This window comes from Malania oleifera, chromosome 10 (genome assembly GCF_029873635.1).
Source record: "Malania oleifera isolate guangnan ecotype guangnan chromosome 10, ASM2987363v1, whole genome shotgun sequence".
NCBI lineage: Eukaryota > Viridiplantae > Streptophyta > Magnoliopsida > Santalales > Ximeniaceae > Malania > Malania oleifera.
The window spans coordinates 21,709,381-21,721,195 of record NC_080426.1 but is presented as its reverse complement, the minus strand read 5'-3'; the positions used below and the strand labels follow the sequence as shown (position 1 = coordinate 21,721,195).

At 33.5% G+C, this 11,815-nt stretch overlaps 2 protein-coding genes across 2 annotated transcripts; one reads left to right on the top strand and one right to left on the bottom strand.

The window, feature by feature from the left end:
* Positions 1-3,621: 3,621 nt before the first annotated feature.
* LOC131166544 (secreted RxLR effector protein 161-like) lies at positions 3,622-4,191 on the top strand. The gene is made up of 2 exons (XM_058125135.1): positions 3,622-3,937; positions 3,980-4,191. Exons 1-2 carry the CDS (start codon positions 3,622-3,624, stop codon positions 4,189-4,191), a joined length of 528 nt encoding a protein of 175 aa, XP_057981118.1.
* Positions 4,192-6,592: 2,401 nt separating this feature from the next.
* Positions 6,593-7,666, bottom strand: LOC131165261 (transcription repressor OFP13). Its single transcript, XM_058122891.1, has one exon. It carries the CDS (start codon positions 7,507-7,509, stop codon positions 6,796-6,798), a length of 714 nt encoding a protein of 237 aa, XP_057978874.1. The 5' UTR covers positions 7,510-7,666; the 3' UTR covers positions 6,593-6,795.
* Between the last annotated feature and the right edge of the window lie 4,149 nt (positions 7,667-11,815).

Below are 11,815 nucleotides of genomic sequence, written 5' to 3'. Positions count from 1 at the left end.
AAACAATATATATGAATATGTGTTTATGTACTTCTTGAATTTCAAATCAATCAACCAAGCTAACAAGTTTTTCTCAAAACATGATCTTCCCGAAAATCACAAGATCAAAACCTCTTTCTAATGATAAATACATAAAGAGATGAGAGGTTCTTGAAAAGTAATAACTTGACAGATCAAACCTTAATACTGGATCAAAGTTTAGTTGGATGAATGAATGCCCTTTTGATTTTAGTAGAGATTTTCCCAAACGAAGATGGAAGAAGATTGAAGTGCAGAAAACCGGCTCTAGGGTTCAAATCTTGCAATGAGAAGTATGTATTTCTTGTTGTTTCACTTAGCTTATGTTCTAGGGTTTATATATTCATAATATATATTATATTACCCTTAGAATTAATCTCAGCCGTTGGATCAATAAGATACTTCGCTTGTCTTTTTAATAAAAAGCTGATTTTTAGGCTTTCCCGCGAGTTCAGGCAACCGAACTCGACTTCAGGCTCCTGAAGTATCAACTTCAGGCGCCTGAGGTTCCAAGGTCAGGCGACCAAAGAGCCTCGACCAGGTTCTGTCTTCTCCATTTAATTCTTCAAGTGACTGAACTTAATCTTCAGGCAACTGAAGAAATTCTTCAGGCTACTGAGGTTTGAGTTCAGGCGACCAAACTCCCCATTTTCTCAAATTTTCATTTCTAACTAAAAGACCTGCTTGGCTTCTTTTCTTGGGTCTTTCATAAAATATATTTTTCATGATTTTGAAAACATTTTAAGGTCCATGAGAGTTTCCTAATGATTTACATGAAATGCATAAATCCTAAAACCATTCTAAGTTATAATGATCCTCAAATTAAATCATATGAAAATGTTAATACATGAGTTCTAAATACCCTTTCCCAAGATATTCTTAAACTTTACCGCTTGCATCTTGATTCCCATACACTTTGAGTTCCATGGATCTTGTCGAGATGTGTCAGCTTTACTTTATGGCTTCCATGACTCGTTATCTTTCCGTGCATGCTTAATATGGTTCCTATTCACAAACTCAATGCACAGATCAAATACCAAGTGATTTATCATTATTAAAACAAGATTGGACTCGTAGAGTCAACAGAGTGCATAAGGGACTTCGTCGACGAAGCCACGTCTCGTCAACGAGAAAATACCGAAAGAGGTTTTGGGGCAGCCTGAAATTAGTCGACGAGGGAGGAAGTTCGTCGACGAAATTATTGAAGAACTCATTAACGAGGTGATGTGTCTCGTCGACGAATTTGGCCTTATAAATAGTAAAAACTCGGATTTTTATTTATTTTCAGTGTTCTTCTCTTTCTCCTTTCTCTCTTTACATCCCTCTCTCACTTCTCTCTTTGTTTCCGGGCATGTTTCTCCCCGGATCGAAGATCTGAGGCTACCATGACGCTCCTGGCGAAGTTCTTTGTAAGTCTGCCGGAACTGATCGTTGGAAAAATTGGGTTTGATTTTGTCCCAATTTCAGGGTAAGACATTTTATTTAGTATTTGCCTTTCCCTCAGTTATAAGAAATGTTGTAGGTAAGAAAATACTGATTTTTTGTTCTGCGGGATTTTGTTTTCAGGAGGTCGAGTTAGGAACCCTACGGGTATAGAGTCAGAATTTTATAGGGGCTTTTCAAATTTAAGGTAAGGGAAATATGCTATGCTAGGGTTTTAAGAATATTAATAGAATTTTCGTAAATACATATATACCAGTTAGTATGCAGTTTCTACAGAACGAATGTTTTAATGTTGTGTGGCCTGATTAGATATTACCTGATGTAAAATTTATACAGCACTTCAATGTATCATGTTATATAACATATACATATAGTTATTTATAGATGATTAACAAACAGACTTATATAGATTTTATTTAGTTTAGTATATCATAGTTTTTACAAAATGTTATGTTTTCCTGAATACCATAACACACAGTTTATAAAGACAGATTATACAGTTATAGCATCGAGATGCTACAGTTACTCAGATTTTACAATATTTACAGTATATAATTATAGCATTATGGTTATTTTGGAAACATAATGAAAACAGCAAAGGTATATATATATAGATGTACTTATATAGTATCAGATCCCTGTGGAGACATTACAGATAGATACAGTTTACAGAGCACGGTACCGTTGTTATATACAGATAGAGTGCAACCACATATCTCAGATAGTGTGTGGGTACCGTCTAATCGTGCTCGGAGTGGATGCAGCTCCCCAGTACGCTGGGTTGAGGGGGCCGGTTAGACGAGGTAACAGCCAGTCCCGTGCTTAGGAGTGGATGCAGTTTGGTCGGATTGAGTTAGTGTAGAATATGATGACTTACCTAGAAGGCCGACCAAGTTAAGTCCCGCCTACGGGCCGCACAACCCTGTCATGAGGGGTCAAATCATGACATACAGAGTCCCAGGGAAATAACACAATTATATATATATATATATATATGTATACAGATTTGTAGTTTTTGTTGTATGTATAGTAGTATGAATGATAGAAAGCTTAGATAATACAAATGTTTTAAGCTTATATACATGTGTTTTATAGATTTACTAGATCATGCAGTTTCAAACATCATTATTATAATTTTATGACCTTATAATTTTATGATTCGGTTGTCATACACTAGTAATAGCATATTTCCACTTACTGAGTGTTGACTCACCCCATTACTTTACCATTTTTCAGGTGAGACAGCGATGCGAGCAGATTAGGCTCGCGGATAGGAAGTTTACGAGATTACCCTGGTTATAGGGTGAGTTTTGATAGAGTTTTGTGTTTTTGAGATAGATGATGCTGGAGGGGTTTATTTTGTATGGCTATGGTCTGTATATACTAGACTTTGGTATTGTACAGTATATATGTAAATGGTTGGATGACTTGTGTTTCTGCTGCTTAGGTATGGATGTAGATATACATATAAAAAAAAAATGGTAATAATTTTGAGGACATTACAAAACTGCCTTTCTAAATGGGAATTTAGATAAAGAGGTATATATGGATATACCTGAAGGTTTAATGATTAAAGGAAAGGAGCACATGGTTTGCAAATTAAAGAAATCAATATATGGACTTAAAACAAGCTTCCAGGCAATGGTATTTTAAGTTTCATGATACCATCAATACCTTTGGTTTTAAAGAAAACACTGTTGATCGATGTATATATCTAAAGGTCAGTGGGAGCAAGTTTATCTTTTTGATTCTATATGTTGATATTTTACTTGCCAGTAATGATCTTGGCTTATTGAATGATACCAAGAGTTTTCTTTTTATGAACTTTCAAATGAAAGATATAGGTGAGGCAACTTATGTGATTGGAATTGAAATATTCCGGGACAGATCACTTGGACTGTTAGGGTTGTCTCAGAAAGGATATATTAATAAAGTTCTAGAAAGATTTCATATGGCTGATTGTAAACCAACTCCTGCTCCTATTTGTAAAGGGGACAAGTTAAGTGTAAAAGATTGTCCACAAAATGAGTTCGAAAAGAAGAGTATGGAAAATATTCCTTTTGCATCTGTTGTTGGGAGTTTGATGTATGTGCAGACTTGTACGAGACCAGATATTAGTTTTGTGGTTGGGATGCTCGGAGGTACCAAAGTAATCCCGGAATGGAGCATTGGAAAGCTGCAAAGAAAGTCTTGAGGTACTTAAAAGGAACCAGACACTGTATGCTCACATATAAGAGAACAGATCAGTTGGAGGTGGTTGGCTACTCTGACTCAGATTTTGCTGGATGCGTTAATAGTCGTAAGTCAATGTATGGCTATTTGTTCCTGTTAGCTGGAGGAGCAATATCATGGAAAAGCGCTAAACAAACTATCATAGCAGCATCTACTATGGAAGCTGAATTTGTGGCGTGCTTTGAGGCCACGATTCTGGCTTTGTGGTTGCGGAACTTTATCTCAGGACTTGGGATTGTCGACAGTATAGTCAGGCCGCTGAGAATTTATTGTGATAATTCCGCAGCAATCTTTTTCTCCAAAAACGACAAATACTCTAATGGTGCTACGCATATGAAGCTAAAGTATTTGGCCGTTAAGGAGGAAGTTCGGAAACAGACAGTACTTATAGAACATATAAGGACTGAGCTCATGATGGCAGATCCTTTAACGAAAGGATTGACACAAAAGGCATTTAAAGAACATGCTGATCACATGGGTCTTTGTTGTAATCCTTAATGTATCATAGTGCATCTTTATGTTTTGTTCTATAAAATATATAATGATATCAATAAAAGTGTTTCTGAACATTATTTCTGTTTACCATAATCACGTGATTATGGAGATGGTTCACTGTTGAACAGAAATGGTCTTTGACAAAGACATTACAGGGACAATATGGTAACTTCCTATTATAGATCATAATTAAGTGGTTTATTAGTATTGTGGTACATGGAAGGAAAGATGTCGCTTTAATGATATTTACGGCCATGACTCGTACTAATGGGTTGCTTAATTATGATATTATGGTAATCTCATTGAAAAGTATAAATAAACTAATGTTTTGTGCACATTATGGTTATTTATTAATCCATATTAATATCATTCATATGGATCAAGTGGGAGAATGTAGGATTTATATCCCAAAGGATATGTCTCACATGAATGATATGGGTCCTACAAGTAGGGTATCTATCCCATATGATAAGGATATAATTAATGGTTGTATGGATTAATTAAAGGGTTAGTTTATTTAATATAAGTAATTAATGGTGGAAGTTTGAAGAGATTCCTATGCATAAATACATATAGATATATATGTATATAATATTAGCTACTATTATGGGAGTAGCTATAAGGGCATTCTATACATTAAGCTAAGCCCTAAGGGTAAGAAAAAGAGAGAACAAAAGAAGAGAAAGGAAAAGTTAAGCTCTTAAGTTCTAAGAGGTTAGCTACATGGTAATTAGCTGCAAAGAAAAGATAGGAAGAAAGGAATTGTCCTCTCTCTGTCTCTACTTCTCTAATTATCAAGAGATCCCATAGATTTGGTGAAGGAAGAAAAGAGAAAGAGGAAAAGTGGGAGAAACGATTTTTTCGGATTGTCCGGGTGTTCATTTCTATAGGTTTGATATGGCCGATTCTGGTATGTAAAGTTTATAATTTATGAATTATTTATTTTTCTGCATAAAGGTTATGGATGTAAAGATCATGATAATTGAAAATCCCTGACTATAATATATTTATGAAAATTTTGGGAGGGAAGAAATCACGTCAAATATGGATTTAATCATACTTTTTTCACATCTAAAGCTGCAAATTAATAGTAAAAGATCTTCATTCTTGAAAATTGTAAACTAAACAGCAGCATCCTTCTTCTGGGTCTCTGGGCCAAAAGTTATAATCTCTAGATCAAGCTTTGGTTGTTTTGTTCAGTCTTTGTTTGGGGACTGCCCTTGAGGATCCCTAGGGAGGACCCTGTCCCCTGTTATTGGCTTCTGAAATGGAGATTGAAATCTCATCCGAAAATTACATCTGCTCTGGTGGTCCATGCTGCAGGCATCTTTCATGGATACCCTGCACAGAGTCTTAGGACCTAGTTGTCTAAACATGGTTGTTGATGCCGCAGGCAAATGAGTGAACCAAGCATCATAGTCGGCTGCAGCCATTTTCAAACAAACACAATGTATCCCAATGATTCAATGACTTGGGAGAGAAATACAGAAACAAGTTCTGCAATCACGGAATTGGTAATAGCTTAATTAGAATATACAAGTAATTACGTAATTATATGAATTGAGATTGAAGAAAACTCAGGCTTATTGGGTCATGATCGAAATCGATTGCGCGAGACCCCTTTTTAAGGGTAAAACCGTGAAGATCCCAAATAATTAAAGCTGAGAAATGTAGACTTTTTTGAGATGAAATGCTCGAGCTTGGGGCAAACCGTGCATAGTCCTTCTTCCGGGTGGCATGTAATGGGATGGTCTTGCCATAGTTGAATTATTGTGAATGATGTGAAGCTTGCAGGATTGAAGCTCCCTCTGCCCTGTCTCTCGAATCTGTTCTTTGAATGTGAACATGGTTGCTTCAAGTTTGTGCCAAATTTTAATTGTGTTCCTTTTGATTTTTTGGTCAATGTGAATTTTTGGCGTGACACAATTGGAATGAGCTTAGTAGGTAAGAGGTTTCAACGTACCATGTGCGCAGGCATTTTCATTTAATAAATAGGGGATAACACCTGTATTCAACGAACGAGAGACATACTGTACTCTATTATTCAATTGCCGTGAGATATTGGGACAGATTATTTAGTTCAAGGAGTCTCGGATAGGCCTACTTAGAACAGACCCAGTAAGAGATATTATCCATTCCATCCCTGCCTGTTGAGTGTTGCCTGTTGAAAATAAGCCGAGATTACCATTTTCCAAAGCTAGCTCATGGTTGTGTTTCATCCAAAATATGAAAATGACATCTTTTTTCTTCTTTCTTTAGTTAGCAAGCTTATTAGGTTCGAGTGTTTTGGACTAAATATATGATTTGAGTACAATGACTTCTTGGAAATCTCAATCTGAAATTTAAATCATTGGACTGCTGAGGGAGAGAGAGAGAGTGTGTGTGTGTGAGAGAGAGAGAGGTGTTTGATCTCTAAAATTCATTGGCACTAGCTTAAAACTATTATACAAAAAAATGTTGCAAAGGGCATTCATGATCCGCATTGATCTCCATTAGCTTAAAACTAATAATAGGTCACAGGTCAGCCTGGATCTCTTTGTTCCATCTTCATTTTCCAATTCTGCTTGTAACTACCAATATACACAGGAAAAAAATTATACACATATACTACATAGGCTCAGGCATCACGACCATCTTCTCTTTCACGCTACTCTCCTTCTGGCCACCAAACGAACTAGACGAAGCAGCAGAAAGAGGAGAAGACAGAGAAGAAACAGCAGTGGAAAAAGAACTAGCAGAACCAGCGTCGGAGCTAGAAGAAAGACCAAACAGCAAATCAATGAAGGCCCCCACTATAAATCCATGATTATTTCTCCCATTCATCCTCAGATAGCACCCCAGCAACTGCTCCAAGTACTCCCAATCCTTCAACCCGTGACACTCCACCATCTCCTCCATGGACCTCCGAAAATCCCCATACGGATCCTCCGACTCCATAGCCAGCATCACGCTTTCCCCGAACGGAGACTCTCCGCCGGCCTTCGCCGCCTCCAGGATCGAGCTCGTGCCGCCGCGTGGCTCGAAGAACAACCTCTCTGCCCGCGCCCCGCCGCGCACGATCATCTCCAGGGACTCCTCGCCGGAACAGAGCTCCTCCAATTCCATCCAGCAACTGGCCGACTCCGACGAGTTCGTGAACAACGACTCAGGCGTGTCGACCCCGTCGAGGAAGACAGAGTTCACAGTCCGGAACATGGTCTCGCCGCCGGCCCGGAAAGAATGCGTCTTGGGGTGCTTGCAGGAAGGCCACTGCCATGGATGGTGCTTTGGGTCTCCCCTGTTCTTGAACAGAGAAGGGATCTTCATTAATTTCTTGCTCATTTCACCCGAGATTTTGGTCTCCAAGCTGTTGAATTTAAATCGGTAACTGGGTTTTCCTTCTGAGAATGTTGGAATTTGGGGGTGGTGGTAGTGATGGGGATCAGAGGGATTAAGCAGGGAAATGGAATTTAAAAGGGAGAGGAAGGAAACAGGGGAGGTGGGGGTGGAGGGCAGATGGGGTTCTGGTAGGACCTATAGGGTGTGTATTTAAGTGTTGGTTTGCACAATTCAATGTTAGTAAATGCTCTCCCACTCACACTCACACCAACTGAATGTAACAGTAGTTTTTGTCAATCACAAACTCCATTATATATTAATGTTGCGCCATTTTTATATACCTGTCCCATCTCATGCTTTAACATTTTTTTTTCCTTTTTTCAATTTCATGGGGTTGGGGTTGGGTTGTCCAAATCAAGGCTTCAATTTTAGGGCTTTGCCACTGTCTAATTTTGCCTTTTTTCTTTTGTTTCTACCCCTCAAATCTACATGTTTGGGTAGCTGTGGATTTAGGTTCGCACATCACAATCATAGGATGATGGCTGCAATAAAATGTTAGGAAAAAAAAATAAAGTGAGAGAGGTTATGCATAAATTAAAGAATTGTTTTGAATGAACATAACAAAAAATCAAAACAATTTTTTGTGTAAATACACAAATTTTTTTTAAAAAAAGTTCTCAAACATATCTCTCCAAATTTTTAATGGGCTTTTCAATTTTTAAACATCATATTTCTTTGTATGCCTCTAATTTTTTTCATTAATCTTAAGGATATGTTACAATATGTTGTAGTTTTTGTGGATTAATATAGTCCATTTAAAATATTATGAGTAGGTGTAAAATTAAGAGGAGCACCTGCCCCCCCTTTTTTTAAAAAAAAAGTTCCCGAAAATCTTGTTGTATATTAAATGCCTATTTATAAATTATATCTCTTAAGACTCTTCTTTTTTAATTTTTGTCCTTTCAAGTTTCTTCAATTTTTCAAAGCACTCATGCCTAAAAATTAACTTTACTATTGATATATACTCTTATCTACCTAAAGTATAAATTATAAATTTATGAGTAGATGACATCACATTATGTCTTTTACTCTTCAAAATTACTATGTGATGCAATCGTAATAATTATTAATACAACTACAAAACTTATTTTGACAATATTGTGTGTAGTGTAAAATTAAGCTTGACTTTATTATTGTTGTGGTAAATAATTTGAACACATTGAGTAGTGCTACATTTTTAATCATCTAAAAAAAACCCAACTTGAATGGCATTTTCAAAAGTAGTCCTCCTCATAGGTGATAAATACAAAACTATTATTACTCTTTTTTTGCCCTCCTCCTCTGGCTTTCATCATGTGGACTGCGGAGATATTCATTGCCTCTTGGGTTGCTCTGCTTTCTACTCTGTTTTGGCTTTTGCAGTTGATGAGAAGGACTGTTTTGCTAATTGTAGAAATTTGGAGGGGCGATTGAAGAAATTCAAGGAAAATAAGAAAAGGAATGGAGAGAAATTTAAGAACGAGGATAAAGAGGCAAAGATCATGTGAGTAATTTAAGTTGCAACGGTTGAATAACACAGACTTCATCTTGGCCACTGGGCATTGCCCGTTCAAAATTTAAGAAAGAATAGAGAGAGAGAGAGAGAGAGAGAGAGAGAGAGAGAGGGAGGGAGAGCAGGGACCAACTCATTTATGGTCTCATGTTTGATCTCACCTGGGCCTAATTGGCCAAAGCAAAGGCAGGGGCAGGGCAGGGCTTTTATGACTCACATTGCTAACTTGTATCCAATTATTAAAGGATGAATTTTTTTTTATCTTATATTTGAAAAGATTTTAAATTTAAATTTATATTAGATTTAGAGTATATCTAACATAAAATTGTATTAAAATTTATTTAAATCTAAATCTAAGGTCCGAAATTCATACTTCCAGAAGCAATAATTGAGTTTAAATATTAAAAGAAGTATGAAATATTTAAAATGTGCGGTGTCAATGATTATACTCAATGCAAGACTTTAATGGATAAAAAATGAAGATGTTTCAACGGTAACAAGTCCAAGTTTCATTTTACAAGTACTCTTAAGCTCTAGGATTGTTTTTAAGTCAAGCCTTCATTTGGAAGCAGTTAAAAAATATTTATTGCAAAAGGTAACTACAATAAGTATTGGCACAAAAAAGGAAAAAAATATTAGTTGACTTGTTCTCGGAAAAGTATGTAATTATTGCAAAAATTATTTCTTTAAAACTATTTTCTTTTTTTTTTCTTTTGGAAAAGCACTTGTGTAGCAGCGACTTTAAATAAGGTACAAGTACCATGGTTGTTTTATTAATTAAAAATTACTGATAAATCGTAAAAAAATATTAAACAAACAATATTATAAACATAAGTTAGTAATGAAAATATTTATTGTTAATACAAAATTTGAACCTTATATTATTTTTTAATAGAAAAAATTAAAATTTCAACTAAAAATCTAAATTAACATAAAGGTTAATTAATTTTTTAAATTAAGGAAATTAACAAACCATTAATTAGAAATTTAATTAATTTCACAATGTTTAAAATCTTAATTAAAATGTTAATTAGTGTAAATATTAATTAATTTTTGGTTACGAATTCAAAATTTTTGAACTTATTTTTGAATTTAAAAATATCTGAAGTTTTTATTAGAAATTTTAACTAAAAATTTTAATTAATTTTTAATTATAGAATATTAAAAATACAGATTAAAAAATCTCATTAACATGAATATTATTTAATTTTTCAATTAAAGATACTCTTAGTTTTTATCGAATATGTTGATTGGGAAACTTTTATTATAAATTAATTAATTTTTAAATTATATAGTATTAAAAATTTCAATTAAAATGTAGAGTAATGTAAATATTATTTAATTAGTAATTGGAAAATATTAAAAATACTAATTACAAATGTGAATTACAAAGTATTAGTTAAAATTATTAATTTAATTTGATAATTAGACAATATTTGACAAGTTAATGAAAATTATTAATTAAAAAATACTTAATGAAGATGTCAAGTATTTTATTAATTAGACTAATAGTTAGACAATGTTTAAAATTTTTAAATTAATTAAAAATAATAATGAAAAATTTCAATTACTTTGTTAATTAGACTATTAAGAACATCGATTAAAAATTTTAATTAACATAAATTTTAAATAATTTCTTAGTTAGAAAATATTTTAAAATTTTAATTAAAAAATAATTAAAATGTTAACATAATTTAATAATTATATACTCTTGTGTTATGTATTATAATATATTAAATATACAATAAAATATTATATTTAAATGATAGTAATATATATTTACATAATGCTTAGAATATAAATGACTATCTAAATAATGACCCGCTTATTCTATGAGGACTTACTTATGATCAATACTTTTTTCAAAAAACTATTTAAAGGTTAGAACTATAATATATTAAAATCAAAAATTGAGAACATATTGGGTTAATATTCTCAAATGAAAACCCTAATTAAATGCATGTTCATTTTTTGTCCTTAAACCAAAAACAATTAATTAATTTTATAAACGAAAACAAAAATAAAGAGAATGAATATAAATTAAAAGATGCTGCAATAAAAATAAACATTAATTTATAATCATCAATTAATTTAAGAATTATTAAATATTTTTTGAAGCTCCAAAGCAAAGCTAAAATTAATCGATCATTGGCGCAAAGTTAGAAATTATGAAGCCCAAGTTAAAATAGATTTGGGCCTAGGAATCGTTAAATTAAGGGCTAAGATCAGAAAAGGCTACTAACTTTTCTCTTTTTATAATTCAATTCTAAGTTTTTTAATATGAATTAAAAACTCATAAGTATTCAAATATATAAATTGAGTTAATTTATTTTACTATGGAGACAATTTTATTGCCTTAAGTAGTTAATAATAGCCAACTTATATTCGAGAAAATACAATTTTTTTTTCTTTTTGTGAGATTTTGTTTTAACCAATTTTTTTTGATATATTAGTTATTTTATATTAATTATATATCTAGACTAGGAGAATAGTTTTTGCTTTTAATAGTCCTTACTTCAAAATATATAAATTATAATTTTCTTTTTGTATATAAATTTTTACTTTTATTTTGTATGCACGATTTTTTTGTAACTTTTTTTAATGGCTTCAAAGTTGAGGTTGTACTTGTCGAGACCCTTTGAACCCATACCTCCTTAACAAACTCGAAACTATAAACTAATTAACCGTGCATTCTACAAGTAGCACCGTACAAGTTAGGGGGTATTCTAGTAAGGAATTTGCATTTCTTCATTTGCC

What these genes read in the sequence shown, in the direction of transcription:
- LOC131166544 (XM_058125135.1), top strand. Translation starts at nt 3,622, where the DNA reads ATGGAGCATTGGAAAGCTGCAAAGAAAGTCTTGAGGTACTTAAAAGGA. An exon ending in AGGACTTGGGATTGTCGACA is followed by an intron (nt 3,938 to 3,979) that starts GTATAGTCAGGC and finishes ATAATTCCGCAG; the next exon opens with CAATCTTTTTCTCCAAAAAC.
- LOC131165261 (XM_058122891.1), bottom strand. Translation starts at nt 7,509, where the DNA reads ATGAGCAAGAAATTAATGAAGATCCCTTCTCTGTTCAAGAACAGGGGA.